Source organism: Chiloscyllium plagiosum, chromosome 40 (genome assembly GCF_004010195.1).
Source record: "Chiloscyllium plagiosum isolate BGI_BamShark_2017 chromosome 40, ASM401019v2, whole genome shotgun sequence".
Lineage (NCBI taxonomy): Eukaryota > Metazoa > Chordata > Chondrichthyes > Orectolobiformes > Hemiscylliidae > Chiloscyllium > Chiloscyllium plagiosum.
Genome location: NC_057749.1, coordinates 16,447,525 through 16,466,237, shown reverse-complemented (window position 1 = coordinate 16,466,237; position 18,713 = coordinate 16,447,525). Strand labels below are relative to the sequence as shown.

General features: G+C 39.4%; 1 protein-coding gene and 1 non-coding gene across 5 annotated transcripts in view; one reads left to right on the top strand and one right to left on the bottom strand.

Annotated features, from left to right (window-relative positions):
- The window catches only part of LOC122542569 (RCC1 domain-containing protein 1-like), a 41,952-nt gene that overhangs the window by 1,164 nt on the left and 22,075 nt on the right, over positions 1 to 18,713 (top strand). For 2 of the 4 annotated variants that reach the window (XR_006309818.1, XM_043680474.1), the window contains exons 2-7: positions 1,628 to 1,861; positions 4,076 to 4,229; positions 5,734 to 5,855; positions 6,938 to 7,057; positions 10,917 to 11,096; positions 13,195 to 13,224. Coding sequence is in view for 3 of the 4 variants with exons in the window: in XM_043680474.1 (XP_043536409.1) it covers positions 1,628 to 1,861; positions 4,076 to 4,229; positions 5,734 to 5,855; positions 6,938 to 7,057; positions 10,917 to 11,096; positions 13,195 to 13,224 (840 nt within the window). In the remaining variant the exon portion in view is untranslated. Of the gene's footprint in view, positions 1 to 1,616; positions 1,862 to 4,075; positions 4,230 to 5,733; positions 5,856 to 6,937; positions 7,058 to 10,916; positions 11,097 to 13,194; positions 13,225 to 13,649; positions 14,427 to 18,713 lie in introns of those variants that run through there. The other 2 variants (XM_043680473.1, XM_043680475.1) reach the window with 2 other exon arrangements.
- trnak-cuu lies at positions 17,069 to 17,141 on the bottom strand. Its single transcript has one exon. It is a non-coding gene; the product is annotated as a tRNA-Lys (tRNA).

The following is an 18,713-nucleotide window of genomic DNA, read 5'->3' as shown; positions in this document are numbered from 1 at the left end:
GCTAGCAAACTTACCTCCCAGGATATTGGTGCCCTTCTGGTTCAGGTGCAACCCGTCCTGCTTGTACAGGTCCCACCTTCCCCAGAATGCAGTCCAATTGTCCAAATACCTGAAGCCCTCCCTCCTACACCATCCTTGCAGCCACGTGTTCAACTGCACTCTCTCCCTATTCCTTGCCTCATTGTCATGTGGCACCGGCAACAACCCAGAGATGACGACTCTGTCCGTCCTAGCTTTTAGCTTCCAGCCTAACTCCCTGAGCTCCTGAATGACCTCCCCACCCCTCTTTCTACCTATGTCGTTGGGGCCAATGTGCACCACGACTTCTGGCTGCACACCCTCCCCCTTAAGGATTCTGAAGACACGGTCCGAGACGTCTCGGACCCTGACACCCGGGAGGCAACAAACCATCCGAGAGTCTTGCCCATGTCCACAGAACCGCCTGTCATTCTAACAGATGAGAGACTTAACAAACAATCAAGGTATTTTTTGATGTATAATTTCAGTTACATCACACTGTATTCCTGTTGCTATTAATTCTGTGTCTTATGATCCTGCTCCACAACCACCTGATGAAGGAGCGACGCTCCGAAAGCTAGTGCTTCCTAATAAACCTGTCGGACTATAGCCTGGTGTTGTGGGATTTTTAACTTCAGAGAATTTATGACACACCTCTGGACAGAGTGGGACTGGAACCTGGGCCTCCTGGACCAGAGATAGGGAAACTATCACATCCTGCCCCATCCCCTCAGCCCTGCCTCTTCCCTCAGCTCCGCCCCATCCCTCAGCCCTGAATGAGGGGTGGAGTCAGGTGAGTTGGGGAAGAGTCTTAGGTAGGGGGTGTCTCTGGTGATTGTGGCGATTCTGAGGTGGAAAATATTTGCATCCGGAGCCATGAGTCTGCAAGTTATATGCATGCACAAGAAACAATTCTGAACGTGCATAAGTAAGCTATTCAGCCCCTTGAGCCTGCTTTGCAATTCCATAAAATCATGCCTAATCTGCTCCCCTGTTACACTCTATAGATATTCCCAGACCCGCTAAGTTTCTCCAGCTTCAGCATTCTAGGTTCTGCAGTATTTTGCTTTTATTCCTTATTTTTATTCTTCATTTGTTTTTGAAATCAAAGGGTGGAGGAGTTCCTGATGGCTAAGGGAGGGTGGTAAGTGGCAGCCATGAGGTTTTCTTGATGGTGTTTGACATTGACTCCAGTTCCTCAAGACACAATGTTGAGGATTCTCAGGGCCACATGTTCCCAAATATGCCATCGTGCTCCTGTGTTTCCTCAGGGATGGTGCCTTTACTTCATATGCCCTGGTCTCCATATCTAACAAAATTTATCCAATTGAATTTTATTAAAGCTGGTCAACAGTTTGTTTCAATACTGATGTTTTCTGCATCTTGGCCCATTACACTTGCAAATGAGCAGTACTTCTATTAAGGTGAGAGTTGGCCCATTAAAAATGTAATGGAAAAATGCTTGAATCAATGCTTTCAGGGGAAGGGAAAAAAACAGATTTACAGATTAATATCATTAAATGATTTTATCTTCTATTCTAGTTTTTTGTGGCAGAATAAACCCAAAGAAATCGTTGCATCTCATTAACTTATTTCAGTTTTGTTTCAGGTGATGGATCTACTTATTTGTTCGGCTTTGTTGATGGTCGCCCTTGGCAACAGATGTGCATTAATAACCAAGCCCATCAGGATTGCACGGACATCCTGTCCTCTGAGAAGTACTTATTAATGTTATGGCAGGATAGAGTGGAATGCAGGGATATCCAGAAGCTTTGTACTGGAGAGGTCACGGGTGACTTGACTTGGACGAGGCAGCTGAAGGAAGGGGAAAAGCAATGTACAGGTTGGTAAGTAAAATGCAGTACAAGCCTTTCACCTACTCCTATTCCTACTGCTCTCTTTTGCTTTTTTAATATTTTCATGCATTTTCTGCCTCCTTGGGCTATTTCCTTGCTATATATGTAAACATAGATGCCAATGGTTCATTAGTACTGACCCATGTGGCTCAGTTTCAGTTGGAGGTGTGATTTGGCCCTATCTGTGTATAGTCTCTAGATGCTAGGTTTGGAGCACACTTCTGACTTTTTCTTTCATGTGCCTATTTCTTCCCTCATCTTGTAGGTAGTATAATTCAAGTCAGTGGTAATATTGAGTACCAGCTGAGACCGACTCAATCAGCAGAGATGGAATTGAACTTTCAAGTGTGTGTAACTGAGCTGTTAATTACTATATCAAAAAGTGTGGCGCTGGTAAAGCATAGCAAGTCAGGCACCATCCGAGGAGCAGGAGAGTTGACGTTTTGGGCATAAGTCCTTCATCAGGAATGTCAAATTACTATAACTGAGTTAATCAAATCTTGTAGTCAGAGACTTTTGCCAATTTATCAATATTTTCCTAAGTATTAAGGGTCTTCAAATAGATTTCTCACCACATACATATAGAAGAATTTAAAATGGGATGGGTTTTTTTTGTAATTAGATGCTGTGGTTCATGCTTTGGTAAAATTTGTTTCACCTTTCAAATTTGTTTCAATTAACACTGGTAATAACTGTGTTGATAGATCCCTGGTGATTACAGTATGGCAGTTAGAAGATTTGCTGCTTTTTGTTTTTTGGCTTCCATTTAAAGCCACTTGAACTCTGCTGTGCAGCTCTCATACTCTCTCTGTCCTGGGAGTGTTTGATGGGAACATGTAGAGAAAGTTTTACTCTGTATGTAACCCTGTGTTGTCCTTGTCGTGGGAGTATTTGGTGGGAACAGTGCAAGGAAGTTTTACTTTCAGTTTAAAAGAGTAAAATTTAACACATTACTGGCAAGACACGTTAGACCTGTCCTGGCGTTTGTCTGGTGAATGAGGCTCCCCCCCATTAAAGTGACATTGTGTATTTGCAGTAAGCTTGTTTTCTTTTTCTTTGTGTGGGGAAGCCTACACAGTGACATGAATTGGAAAATCACAGGTGAAGTTCAATGTGCTGTCATTTGTAATTACACACTGATCAGAGCAGCTCTTGAATAAGACATTTGGTAAGTTTGTGTCCATTGGCACTGATAATGAATAACATTGTTCTGCAACAATTACACCCAATTATTGAGCTAATGTATTTATTGAGTACTAGTATCTAAAACTAAATTAATATTTAATATTCATTGGTATGCTGCACATTAGGACATTGAAAAACAGTTCCTGCATTCAGAGCTAATGTGTTGTGACAATATCTCCTGTAGAGGTAAGTTGAGTACTTTGTACAACAGCCAACCCAAAATCCCATTGCTGAGAACAATGTTTAAACTCTATTTGTAATCTTTGAAAGGATATTCACTTGCTTATAATTTCAGTACAGTTGTTGTATAAACACGCTCTACATTGAATTTGATTCCACTGTGCAAGTGTTGTAATACAGTTAATGCTGCAATGTTATTTTTTCTGCCATGAGGAAACAGGGAATTAATTGGGAATGGTTCCTGGTGATGTATCAACTCCAGTTTAAATCAGTGGAAGATGACTTAGTGCTCTCCTCTCATTAATCAAGATGTGCAGTTGACTTATGCATCAGGATCAAATTACTCCTCAAAGAGAATTCAATTTGACTGATGTGGCTTGCTGGTTAAATACATGGCTGAGATTAATAACAAGTCACAGGGCCTGACAGTTCCTGATTCTGTGCCAAGATGGTGGGGGTGCTATAACTTGCTACACTCTCCCTAATTTAAGAAGCAAGAGAAGAACCTAAACATGCTGTAAAATTGTAGCATGTCTCTTAGAAACTTTCTTGTGAATACATTAATCTTCTTTTACTGTTGTTGATCGGCTATACATTTTGTGTTGCAATTGGAAGAGCTGGGTAATGATGAGGAGTGGCACCTTGGGCTGAGTTACTGTTATTTGGCCCAGGAACACAGATTCCATTAAAACACCTTTTTGTTTCATCCAAATTAATTTATTAACTCAGTGAAGACAGTAGGTCTTTATGTTTTTGCCACTTTGGGTAGTTTTTCTAATTACCAGGGAATGACAAGGTAAAACACTTATTTTATTCCTCTGTTTTCCCCCTCTAAGCACTTCCACTGATCCCTGGTGGGTATGTCACAACAACACCTCCGTTTTACAAACCATTGTCACCACAACTTCGTGCGAAAAAGCTGGCACTTGGCAGTGAGCATGCTGTCCTCCTGAACTGTGATTTGACAGTGTATTCCTGGGGCTCAGGACGGTAAGACTTACTCTGTAGCTGTGTGTGTACTCGTAGATTATTGACTAATATTCTAGATTTTAGACTCAATATAACAGTTGTTAAAAGGATTCTGTAGCAACAAGAGGTTGGTTTAAATCTAGTTATTCAAATGTGTTTTTGTACCCAGCCTTAAGGGATCTATGCATGACCCATGTGGGTTAAAACACTATTTTTTGCCTAAATTTGAAATGATGATGGAATTCCCATTTGTCATTAGTGACCATAACAAGCTGATGTAAATTTTAAAAATTTCTTATATAGCATGATGTCACTTTCTATCTTTTATAATATTAAAGGTGTTATATAATTGCTTGTTATTGTCTTGGATATTAGAGCCTCTAAATATGGTTAAACTTCAGTGGTAATGGTTAGATATTCTGAAAATAGCTCTGATCATTGTACCATATCTCCCATTCACTTAATATTGACTTTATCTTTAAGATCAATTCTGCTTCAGTTTTCAAACCATTATTTCATTCTGTACGTACTTGATTTAATCTTTGTTATGATATTGAATTATACTATCCTGTACATTAAGCATTTGTACATTGTTTGATATTTGACCTGGTACATTTTGACCTGACTTGTGGAAATATGCTCCTGACCTCAGGAGCAATAATGTGAAAATTGAACTTGGCCTTGGATTAAGAAATGTAGATTTGATTGGTTACAGCTTAAATTTAGCCATCCAATAATTCTGGATCTAAAATACCATTAACTGATTAAGTGAAATCCACAAAATGAGCATTCTTGATGCTCCATTGCAGAATAAAAACCATAAAAACAAGGTCTAGTTTATTTGCTTGTTTCTGCTGAGTTGATTGATCAAGGTTAGATGTAACCACTGAATGACTGCCCTTGGGCCATGGTGAAAAGTACCAGCCAATGTTCCAATTGCTGTTTAATATCCACTGAACCATTTGGAAAGTGAACATGGTTTGGCAGCATTGGACTTGGCCATAATAAAATTTCAAGCGGAAATAACGTGCCGGCATTAATTATACAGACTTGTGCATGAAGTACTGAAGGGCAGTGAGCACCACTACAAAAGTACAGAAGCACCTCCAGCATTAGGGGAAAGAGAATATCTGGGGGAAAAAAAATGAAAACTGAACAGCTTTCAGTTTGGAAAATGCTTTGTGGTTGTTACCATGGAACTGATTTCACACCTTTATAGGTGCTCTGATCTTTGTTAAAATAGCATTGACAGCATTGTATGGTAATTTTAACTGAGAGTACATCTCCTTCTCTAAACTTACAGCTTTTTCAACACTATTCTCCAAATATATCCATCATTACGTATTTCCTATCTTTACAAATATTTTCGGTATCAACCTTTTCTGCTACGGTGTCACTCCTGCTATTGTTGATTTGTTTTTTGTCTGTGAAACCTCTCGGGACTGATTTACTTTGGGAAGGAACTTGAAGGTTGTTGAAGATATTGAAACAACGCTTGTTTTTCATTGTAGTGATATTTTTGCAGGCATGGTCAGTTGGGACATGGTGGTGTTGAGGATGAAGCAGAACCACGTATTGTGGAGGCATTACATGGGCTGGCTATGGCTGAAGTAGCAGCTGGAGGCTGGCATTCTGTGAGTTCAAGTGGTAAGGTATATTGCTGCAGTAGCATCTTCATTTACAATATATTTACAGATACCTGAACTTCCTCTCGTACGCCCTTCTCTGACACTGGTATTTTGTAGTACTGGAGACAAATGGTCGTGCAGTTTCTTTTCCCCATAGGAATACTATGTCAGTATCCTCACTACTGCTTGCTGATAAAGGTCACTTTTCTCCATGTATGATGGCAGACCCTGCTGTTGATGGTATATTAACCAAGTGTTTTAATTGTATTCAGCTGGTGGACTTGAACTGGGGATTCATTTAACCTAATATAAATAGAAGACTCTGGTTGTTGCATTTGGCTCCTGTTCTATCCTTCACTGCCTTTATGTCTGAAACTGAGTGTCACATCTACAAGACTGTTCCAAAACAACTTTTCACCTGGTTTCTTCTCCTGTGCCTCTACAAATATTGAGGCATACTGGAGCATCTCATACCCCTGGTGCCTCATTCATGTGATCTTCTTATTTGTGAGCCTGAGTATTCATTTAAGGAAACCATATCATTTGAGCCAGGTCCTGTCCTTATCTGATTGGCCAGGGATGGCCATTTACAGCAGTAGCATTAAGATTTGTTTCTCTAAGGTCCATCTGATGACTTTACTTGGATCACCTAATTTTCCTGATGAAGGGCTTTTGCCCGAAACGTCGATTTTGCCTGTCCTCGGATGCTGCCTGAATTGCTGTGCTCTTCCAGCACCACTAATCCAGAATCTGGTTTCCAGCATCTGCAGTCATTGTTTTTACCTCAACTAATTTAGAATAGAGCAAGAATCAAGCAGGGGACCTTCTGCTCTGTATACTCCAGTATAACACTATGCATTTACCCAATAATAGCAGTTTCTAAAATAGGTTGTTTAGGAATGACAGTGGGGTACCATAGTTGGTTAAGGCTCTCTGAATAACTGAGAAATTACAGGAATCTAAAGCACAACTGTTATAAAGTCTAGATGTTTACCCACATCTGCCATTGGCAATACTTAAATGTGTAAGTCTGGTTTCTGAATATATTTATTCAAAACTTGCCATTATTTGTCCTTGTGTTTTCTTTTTAAATCCCTTTAGCATCAGGAGATTTGTATGTTTGGGGATGGAATGAGTCTGGGCAGTTGGGCCTTCCTGCAAAGTCATGCTCTGAGGAGAAGCAGCGGAAGACCTCTTGGCAGAAGGGGCTCTCAGGAGAGGGTAAGATGAGAATTATTGTGTACCTCTGAAATGTAAGGATACTTTCAACAAAGATTGAGTTGCAAGATTTGCCCTTGCTGTGCTACATGTTCCTTCTTTACGTTGACGCTTTTCACTCTTCGTGAATACTACTGTTTAGTGCAACTGAAGGATGAATGTTTGTTTTATGCATAATCCAAAGACTGACGAGATCGCTAATGGTCTTGAAGAGTCTGTTGTCTCTCACAAGCAGAGGTATGTTTTAATGTTTTAGTAATACTTGTGATAAAATTACATGTGTTCTTTTCTACTAATTGCCAGAAACAAATGTGTACTTTTTAACTATGTTTCATTCTTTTGTTCCCTCCGAGAAGTGAGATGGTCTCATTGCAGTGTGAAAATTTTGTACACACAGGTTGCCCTATGCATAAAGAGATATAAGAAATGTGATATATGTTCATGAAAGCTTATGTGTTCTTTGAAAATAAAAGAAACTATTTCTTGTCACTTGTGCTTTTCCTTGAAAATGTTCTTTTAAACATTTGTTGCAGAAAGGGGTTTTAATATTTCTGGGATACCGAAACCGATGACATTTCAGGTTTATGAGCCACAACCCAGCAATGGCTGCCATGAAACTTTCCTGGGTCTTACATTGATAAAGTCTCTTCTAAATCAACACAATTTTTAAATGATAGATGTGACATAACTGACCTTTTTAAATTAGGGATCATGGCAATTTTCAAGCTTTGAAATGCAAAGGATGGGAAATGTTTGGGGAGCGCTGCGCTATGTATGCACCAATGCATTGTTGGAGAGAACAACAGTTTTTGTTGAAGCCTTTTACCTTGCACTCATCAGGACAGTTCACAAGGAAAACATTTTAAGGGGAAAGCCGAGTTTAAAATATTGGGGGAGGAGTAGTCATGGGTTGGCAAGTGAAATCTGGTAGAACTATTGCACCAGTTAACAATGACTGACAGTTCACTCCCAGCCTCTATTTAATTTTTAACCCAGGCAGGTTCATTCCGATTGGTCAAGGTATTGAATCTACACTGTGCAATACTGCAGTTTGGTTATGTAATACATCACATCTGAAACTGATCCTGTATCACCTTATATAAGGAAGGATAAACTTGCCATAGAGAGAGTGCAACAAGGATTCAACAACTAATCCCTGGGATTTAGGATTGTGCTATGTGGAAAGATAGAGGAACCTGAGTCTGTACTCTCTCGAGTTTTGAAGAATGAGAGGTGACCACATTGGCACTTAGAAAATTCTTACAGGGCATCACAGGGATGTTGATAAAATGTTTCTTCTGGCTGATGTGTATAAAACAAGGCAACGTAATCTCAGAATAAGGTTAGAGTGTTTAAGACTGAAATGAGGAAGTTCTTTACTCAGAGGGTGGTGAATCATTGGCATTTTGCACTCTAGAGTACTGTGGAAGCGCAATAATTGCGCTTTTACAAAACCAAAATTGCTAGTTTTTGGAAGACTAATGACATCAAGGAATACAGAGAGTGTGTGGGAAAGTGGTGTTGAAACAGTTGATAAGCCATGATCTATTTGAATGGTGGAGCTTGATGGGCTGAATGGCCAACTCCTGTTCCCATGGACTGATCTGGTGGACGTGCATTTTCAAGCAGAATTGCTTTATTGGGAGAGAAGAAAATGCTTGAATTTAAACGTAGGAACACTGAGTGTAGTTGCGTTGTCTACTATGGTTCCATTAGCTATTTCAGATAAGTGACTGCCAATTCTGAAACCTCCCTGGTCAGTGTGACCATAAAACATAAGAGCAACCGTATCCATTCAGCCCAACAAGCCTGCTCCTCCGTTCCATGAGATCATGGCTGATCTGAAAATCCCCAACTCCACTTACCTGTCTTATCCCCGAAATCCTCAATTTCTTTTCTGATTAAAAGTCTATCTGATCCTTGAATATACTTATTGACCTAGCCACTGCAGCCCTCTGCAGAGAAGAATTCCACAGATTGATTACTTGTTAGGAGGAAAGATTTCTCCTTGCTCTGTCTTAAATGGGCAACTTCTTACTCTGATACAGGTATTATGTCCTCTGCTCCTAGATCTCTTTACATTCGCACTGTCAAGCCACCTAAGAATTGTGTATGTTTCAATAAGATTAGCTTCTCATTTTCTAAACTCCAGTGAGTACAAACCCAACCTACTCAAACAACCTAGTGAACCTCTGGAAGGTTCCAATGCTAGAATATTTTTCCTTAGATTAGAGTAGCCAAAACTGTTCACAGTATTCCAGATCTGGTCTGACTAGTGCCTTGTGTAGTTTTTGCATGACCTACCTATTTTTATCAAACACAGAGAATACAGGTCTGGCAGCATCTGTGGAGAGAGAAAGTGTTTATGTTTTCGGTCTGATGTGACTTCTTTAGAAGAATTATATCAGACTTGGAACATTTTCTTTGTTGCTCTCTCCAAAGATGCTGCCAGATTTGCTGTGTTTCACCAGTGTTCTGTGCTTGTTTCAGCTTTCACAGTAATTTGCTTTTATTCCCTATTTTTATATTTCATTTTTAAAAAATAAAATTTAACAGTTCATTTGCCTTCCCTATTACCCACTGAACCTGGATGCCAGCTTTTTATGGTTCATGCACAAGGATCTCAATTCATCTGTGCTGCAACTTTCTGCAGTCTTTCTCCATCTAATTATTATTCAGCTCTTTATCCTATCAAATTGCAGAGCCATACGTTTTCCTTACATTTTCTCACATTGTGTTCCATCTGCAATTTTTACCCATTCATTTTGTGTCATCTTCAATACTTTTTTCCCCACTTATTATCATGTCATCTGCAAAGTTTGCATCTATCAACAAGTTGTTAATATATATCATAACTGTGGCCTCAGTACTAATCCTTGTGGAACTTTGAGTTACATCCATCCTGAAAATGTCCCCTTTATCCAAACTCTTCATCTGTAGCCAATCTCTATCCATGCTGAGTTATTACCCCCAACATGGGCCTTTAACTTAAGTAGCCTTATATACAATAAACGTCAAAAGCCTTTTAGAAATCCAACTGTATTGCATCTACTGATTCTCCTTTATATATCTTGCTTGTTACCTTCTCAAAGAACCATTAGAAATTTGCCAGATATGATTTCTCCTTCATGGAGCCATGCTGACGCTGCTTAATTATGTTATGTATTTGTACAGTCCGTATTGTTAAATAATAATAAAACACATTTTCTTAAAAACACGTTTTCCAATGGTGTGGCTCAGCTGCTTGCTCTCTTAATTAGCTAAGCTATCCATGTCCAAATGTTTAAATGTTTTAACTGTGTGTTGCTATCTCAGATTCTGCCATGCCCCTTGGTATTACAGTATTACCTCCAAAAATGAGGCAGACAGACTCTCAAGCCATTGAAAGTCATAAAACCGTTCAAAAATGGTGATTTTACTGTCTTGACCCAAAAGCTCCCAGTGCATTTGTTTTTGTGCCAGTCTTTTTGAGTGTAACTGAATTCTCAGCATGTCTCTACAGAACATTGGCCTTGGGAAGACCACACTGCGAAGTTACAATGTTGGTTTTGCACTAACCTAATGTAAGAGATTAGCATGTGTAGATTAGAGTTGAAGTTATTCAGAGCAGATGCATACTAGTGACCTTACGTAGTTGCAGCATTGCCCCAGCATACAAATGAGACAGGTTGAGCATCAATGAGAACTGACAAATTACTCAATGACTTCTTTATATTTGATGTGATTCATTTCATGATCATCACTTTTCATGTTAATTTTTTTTTAAACAGCAATAAGTATTCACTTTGTTTAGTAGGATTAGCTGATGTGTACGTAGTAACGTTAAGCTTAGTCTCTGATTTTACATACATTTTACTCACAGTCACGCCGTCCTTGAGTGATGCAAACAACAGGGTTATAAAATCTGCAAATAAGAAAGCAGATGGGGATGATTCTAACGTCTTCATCTCAATTCAAGCATTTCCCGCACTGCTGGATTTACCAGAAGAGTCAGAGGTCAGCAAAGTCAGCTGTGGGTCACGACATAGTGCGGTCATCACCAGTAAGTAACAGCCATTGCTGAGTACTGCTAATATTTTTGGCTTGGTAAATTGGCTTGAAGAAAACTGATTGTTTTGAGAGGTTCACAGGATGTAGCCACTAAGCTCCTTTGTAAAACAAGTCACTTTAATGTAATAATGTTGAATTTTAACATTGGGAGAGTCTGTCTCCTTCCATGCTGTCTAAATGAGATGGTTAACTCTGAAGGTTACTCTCTGGTACTTACTGTCCTGATAAGCATTAAGTATTATATTCTATTTACCAGATTATTGATTTGCCATACTATTGGTAGTGAACAGAAAATCTTCTCCAAAAGGAGCGCTCAAAACTAAAAATGAGAAGAATAAGCTAAAACTGAAACAGGAATAATACAATAAAGCTAGATTAATATTTGAAACATTAACATGTCTTTCTACCACTTTGTGATAAATTGTCATAGCAATTTCAGTAAAGCTCTTGGGTCTTATTATTTGAATACATTGCCGACGAGATAAATCAGTGAAGATTAGTCTGTTCTCAAAATTATAAATGATTTATTTTCATTTCTTTCATGATGTGGAGGCATTATTTATTTGCTATTAATAATGAACCTTTGAACTTGAACTTACAATTGAAATTCTATTTGTGGGCTTTTTTTAGATTACTTACAATGTGGAAACAGGCCTTTCAGCCCAACAAGTCCACACTGACCCTCTGATGAGCAACCCGCCCAGACCCATTACATTACATTTACCCCTTCACCTAACACTACGGGCAATTTAGCATGGCCAGTTCACCTAACCTGCACATTTTTTTCTTGGACTGTTGGAGGAAACCGGAGCACCCGGGGGAAACCCACGCAGACATGGGGAGAATGTGCAAACTCCACACAGACAGTTGCCTGAGGCGGGAATTTCACCCCATGGTAAAATGTGTCAAGGAAAACTCATATGAAGCTTTTGCCGCATGGTAAAATGTGTCAAGGAAAACTCATATGAATTAGGAGCAGGAATAGACCTTCGACACAATTCACTAGGGTAATACATTGGAAGTGAATCCCCATTATATCTAGAGTTGTACAGTTATAAAGATTTGATACAATCATGGAATTGCCCAACTGCATCTACCTTTCCGATTCAACTTTTAAATAACATACAGACCAGGATTTAATTATTAGCAAGTAAATAACCATTTACTGTAATTAAACTGTTTTGAACTAATGGCTGGAAAGAAACATGAATTGCTAACTTCTAACTCTATAACTTAAATTATGCCCTTCTTTTTAAAGTTCCTGAACACACACACATATACACTCAATGAGCCAAGAGAAGACACAAGTACTGTATTATGAGTTGAGAGTGAGTAGAAAGACTGAAACACAGTTCTGCCACTAGTCTGAATCACAGATATCAATGACTAGTTTTATTTTAGCTTTCTTTGCTAATGACAAGTTTGTGGATATATTGATTCTTAGTCTATCATTAATTGAGGAACGTGTTTTTTCCTTTTCCTTTTCCTTTCAACATAGGAATTTATAGAAAGGGCATTTACAGGGAAATAGTGAGTGAGAGAGGATATCAGGAGATTTTCTATCTCTTAACACAGGAGAGAGAGAGAAAGAGATTTAAGTACCTTAACTCTCCAGGCTAGAAGCTTTTGCTATTGACCACACAGAGCTCTGGTCATATGCCCAGGAACTAATAAAGTGGTCGTTACTATACTGAGCCTAGAACAATTGACCATGATTGGAAAAAAAAAATCAAAAAACTATGGGCAAAACTGCTGTGAATACAATTAGACTGCAATTTTGTCTAGAATTCTCCTTCGTTGCTTGAATAAGGTAACATTTGTGGATTGGGGTGACAGTGTGTTCCAGTAACATGTTCTTAAAACAGCAAATATCATCTTCCACAATTTCCTTTTCTCAAGCCATCATCATCTCCCATATTTTAGACCACAGTTCTTAAAAATAAGGATTCTTTGCTTCATTTGGCTCCTCGGGCCTGCTCTCTACAATTCAGCAACTGATCTGAATGTAACCTGATGTTCATAAATCTCCAAATTATTTTTTATAGTATTTCATTGTTGACTTGAACCGTATCATTTTCCCTCTTTTCCAGGGGAAGGTAACCTCTTCACCTGGGGCTGGGGTAAGTATTAATCCTGTTGGTGGTTGAAATAAGCTTTTGTGTTGATCTTTACTCAGCTGGTTTTTTTGCACTAGAAGGTTGAGAGTTTGGGCTCTTAATCTAGCTTGCCAATCATGTTGTATTGAGCATCATTATAAATGCCATCTTTTGAATCCGTTTCTGTTCTGACAGATATTGAAGATACCATAGCATTCTTAAAGCTCTTTGTGTGTCCTTTGGCGCAACCATTACAATATCAAACAGACTAATTATATAATTTGTTGATAAGTGGTTGAATGTTGCTTTTGTAAAACAGCAGATACATTCTCCTATTTTCAGTTACTGTGCTTCAAAAACAATTTGAGTGATGTCCTTTGTGACTTTCTTGTACGGATACAAGTGTATTATTTTCACGGGTTTGTTTACAGATTATTCATGTTTTCCAGGTAACTATGGGCAGCTTGGCCATGGACAGACTAATAGTTCTGATCTTCCAAGACTTGTTGAGTACTTTGTACAAAACCATCTTTCTGTTCTCGATGTTGTTTGTGGAACATGGAACACTTTTGTGTTTGCACAACAGGAAGAATTTTGAACCTTCGATGATTTCGTTCTATCAGTCACTGAAATACAATTGAGATCATGTCAAAATTCAGCACAGTGGTGCAATAAGTAATCAAGCACTGAACTATATTAACTCTCCATTGTCAATTGTTGTGAAGTTACTCATGGTACTAATTGGCATTCCTGTGGGTTAGGAATGGGACAAAATGGACTGGTCTTTGTTGCTAATTTGTCCAGTGAACTGCATTTGGTGAGCTGGACTGTGGTGCTTCTGTGATAAAATTAGTCTGTGGACAATTTTAGTCTTGACCTTTGAGAAGAGTACCTACAATGGATAAAGTATTGGAAGAGCAAAAGTGCTCACATGACTTCAGGAAGAGAAAGTCTTGCTGAAGCTAAAACATTGGAATCAGAACAACCAGTGACATGGGAAGGAAGCAGCTGCTAGGACAGCAATAAGTTGGAGACTTTATTAACTTATTGGTTCCTATTGATGCAGCAAGCATCACGCGCAGATCAGATTTCCTGGGCAATTGCTCAATTTAACATGTAAATTGTTGTAACATTCTCAACTCTAGTCTATTTTTTTTAGAATAGATTAGATTCCCCACAGTATGGAAACAGGCCATTTGGCCCAACAAGTCCACACCGATCCTCCGAAGAGTAACCCACCCAGACCCATTCCCCTACCCGATATTTACCCCTGACTAATGCACCTAACACTATGGGCAATTTAGCATGACCAATTCATCTGACGTGCACATCTCTGGATTGTAGGAAGAAACCGGAGCACCTGGAGGAAACTCACAATGACATGGGGAGAATGTGCAAACTCCGCACAGACAGTCACCTGAGGCGGGAATCGAATCAGGGTCCCTGGCACTGAGGCAGCAGTGCTAACCACTGAGCCATCACCGTACTCTTCTTCACTATCACTCCAACCTGCTTCATCTCTCCATCTTGAGAAAAACTTATTTATCACTTTGTCTTTAGCTGCTTCCTCTAGCACTTTCCTAGTTGCAAACATTGTTTGAAATCTGTTAAATGTGTAACGTTTAACAAGGTATTAAAATGAAGAATTTTATATCACAGAAAAGCATTTTTATCAGCACCTAACAATCAGATGTTTGAAATTTAAAATTAAACACTTTTTCATTTTAATTTGACGCATTTTAAAATGTAACTTCTCTGCAATCACTTTTTAAGCAGGTTAATGGAACTACTCACTGCTCACTTCTGTAAAGGAGTGTCAAAGGTGAAGGCCTGTGGTCTCTGGCTTCTTTTACCTAGCTCGTGATTCATTTCTTCCTTCTAGTTTTGAGCACGATGTTGATATTACCTGATAGCCCATATTTGATGCTATTTTTGCGGCCTTTTCATCAGATATTAGAATTTGCAATTGGTGTTCTGACTTGGATGTAGATGTAATTGGCACTGGCTCAGCCACCTCCCGCTAAAGAATTCCCTGAGATTATAGTCTGTGTCTCCCGCATATATCTGAGTAGTCATGATTTGGAGACACCAGTGTTGGACTGGGGTGTACAAAGTTAGAAATGACACAACATTAGGTTATAGTCCAAAAGGTTTATTTGGAAGCACTAGCTTTCAGACCGCTGTTGAAGGAGCAGCGCTCCGAAAGTTAGTGCTTCCAAATAAACATGTTGGACTATAACCTGGTGTTGTGATTTCTAACCATGTCTGAGTAATAGTTCTGCCTCCTTCCTCTATATTTAACATCGGTGATGCCTTTCTTCCACAGAGGTGTACAGATGTTGTGCATATAGGTTGAACAGACTAAGCATGGGAATTGATCATCTGCCTTTACTCCTTGATTCTTTATCCATGAATATGTTTAGGGATGTGGCTGACCTAGGACAGAAGGCTAAAACACTGTTCTCCAGAATTGAACCAGTGTTCTACAATCTGAAGGAAATTCTCAGGCTGCTTTGTTCAGAGGATTTAAATTTGTCCTGCTCTGGACGAGAAATGACAGCCATGTGCGTTCAGTGAAGTATGTTCATCAGGTTTATTAATCTTAGTTCTTTTCCTGTCATTGCTTGCTAGCTGTCAAACATCTGTCTTCAAGCTTGTTACTTACTTTCTTCTCTTCTGCAGCACAATACAGAGAGATTTTTTGGAGTTCAGAAATACTTCATGGTAATGCTGGTGGCTCCAGATCTTCAAACATCTTTGTATTTTTATTCAAGGTTGTTGGAAGCAGATTCGATAGTAACTTTCAGAAGGGATTTAGATACATACTTGAAAAGGAAAATATTGTAGGTCTTTGGTGGAATGACCATAAGAAATAGGAACTGGAATAGGCCATTTGGTCCATCGTGTCTGCTCCACCATTCTGTAGGATCATGGCTGATCCAACATTCCTCACATCCACTTTCCTGCTCTTTCCCTGTAACATTGATTCCCCAACTGATCAAAAATCTCTTCTTAATCTTAAATTTGCACAGGAACTCTGCCCCACAGCTGTTTATGGCAAGGAGTTCCAAAGACAGACAACCTATGAGAGAAGAAATTCTTCCTCATCTCAGTTTTAGACTGTGCCCTCTGGTCCTAAGTTCTCCAATGAGGGGAACATCCTCTCAGCATTCATCTTGTCAAGACCCTTAAGAATCAGATATGTTTCAATAAGATCACCCTCTCAATCATTCTTATAAACTCCTATGAATAAAATCTCAACCTGCTTAGTCTTTGCTCATAAGATTATTCCTCCATCCTGGAGATCATCCCCCTCGTGAACATTTTTTGAACTCCCTCCAAAGAAATTATATCCTTCCTTGGGGGGGAAAAAAAAACTGATCTAGATGTGGTCTCACCTTGTACAGTTGCAGTAAGATTTTCCTACTCTTATACTCTGACACCCCGTAAAATAAGGGCCAATATTCCAGTAGCCTTCCTGATTACCGCAGCACTTGTGTACTGGTTTTCTGTGTTTCATGTATAAATACCCACAAGTCTCTTTTAGTGTTGCAACCTTCTGCAGCTTTTCTCCATTTAAATAGTACACTGTTCTTTTGCTTTCCCATCTGATTAGATTCCCTACAGTGTGGAAACAGGCCCTTCGGCCCAACAAGTCCACACCGACCCTCCAAAGAGCAACTCACCCAGACCCATTCTCTTACAATTACCCCTGCACCTAACACTATGGGCAATTTAGCATGGCCAGTTCAGAATGTGCAAACTCCACATAGACAGTTGCCCGAGGCAGGAATTGAACCTGGGTCTCTGGCGCTGTGAGGCAGCAGTGCCTTTCAATGATTCAGCTTTTTGTGTAAAATTAATAGCGCGCCCAACGTGGGGCTCAAACCCACGACCCTGGGATTAAGAGTCCCATGCTCTACCGACTGAGCTAGCCGGGCTACTAAACTGAACGATCTACATTTTTCCAAATTTACATTCCAATTGCCCACTCCACTTACTTAACCTATTAATATCTCCTTGTAAAACGTTTGTTTCCCTCTTGCAACTTCTCTTTCTTCCAAGTCATTTATATATATTATATACAGTTGCAGCCCAACCACTGCTCCCTGTGGAACCCCACTGGTCACAGGTTGAAAAGGAACCCCTTACCTCCACTGTTTCCTATGCATTAGTGAATTCTCTGTCCATGCCATTATACTACCTCTAACACTATGAACTCTTATGACTTAACCTTTTGTGAGGTATCTTGTTGAACACTTTCTTGAAGTCCAAATACAACACATTTACTGATTGCCCACTACGCACTTGAGACTTCCTCAAAATATGTTAATAAATTCTCTTTCATAAAGCCATGCTGACCCTACTTGATAAGATTGAGATATCCCTAATAATTGATTTCAACATTCTTCCAACAGAAGATGTTAGACTAATTGACCTGTGGTTGCCCACTTTTTGTCTCCCTTTTTGAATGGCGATGTCACATTGGCAGTTCTCTAATCCTTTGATACTTCTTCCACAATCCAAGGATAATGTCTCCATTATTTCAATAGCTGCTACTTTTAGGATTCAGGGCAAGGGAACTTATCTGCCTTCAACCCCATTAGTTTGTCTATTAATATTTTCTCGGATGATTTTGAAAACATTCAAATGAGTCGATTTTAGTGTATAGCTTGTGGCTGCAGGTTTCGGGGCTCTCCAAATACAGAAACCCTCAAGTCCCTTTGTTTTGCAGATCTCTGTAGTTTTTTGCCATTTATGTGATATTGTTCTTTTGTTCTCCCTTCCAAATTGAACAACTTTATCCACATTTATATTCCATTTGCAAACTGAACAATTAACAATCCTAAGATCAGATATTGAATATTAACGACAGTTGGGGTGAGACCTGTGGGATTCTAAACAATCAATAAACTCTGCTGGAAATTGCTTCTCTTGACACTGGTTGTGTTCTCTACCATGGAATTTCAAAATTTACTGAACAGCAAAGTCTTTTCCATATCCTGGAACACCATTGTGTTCTTTAAGATTCGGAGGATACTTTCTGATACTTACAGCAAGGTTGTTGGTAATGGTACTTCCTTTTCTAAACCCTCTTTAGAGTGGAAGAGCAGGTTATTGTCCAGTTGCTATGAGATGAAATGGGATGACCTTATCAGAGGCCTTTCCCAGACAGCTCAGCAGACTCGGGTTGGTAACAGCGAGAATCTTTGTCTGGTATGCGCAACATGATTCGTAACTCCCATTTGCTTCCAACAATTTGGTGAATACCTCAGCTGTCTTTGTTTCCCCAGGTGCTTTCCTGATTGTACATATGGTGGTAGCAGCCTCTCCTGGAGCTCCCTCTCAAAGGCTGCAATACAGCAGTAGCAATTACCTAGGCTGAGAGGTGGTGTTCGGTTACAGTCAGTCATCCCTTCAGGTTCCCTTGAAGCAATTATGGTTATGTTGGATGAAATGGTACACTAGCTTCTCCCAGCAATGATTGTCACATCAAGCCAAATCACAAAGAA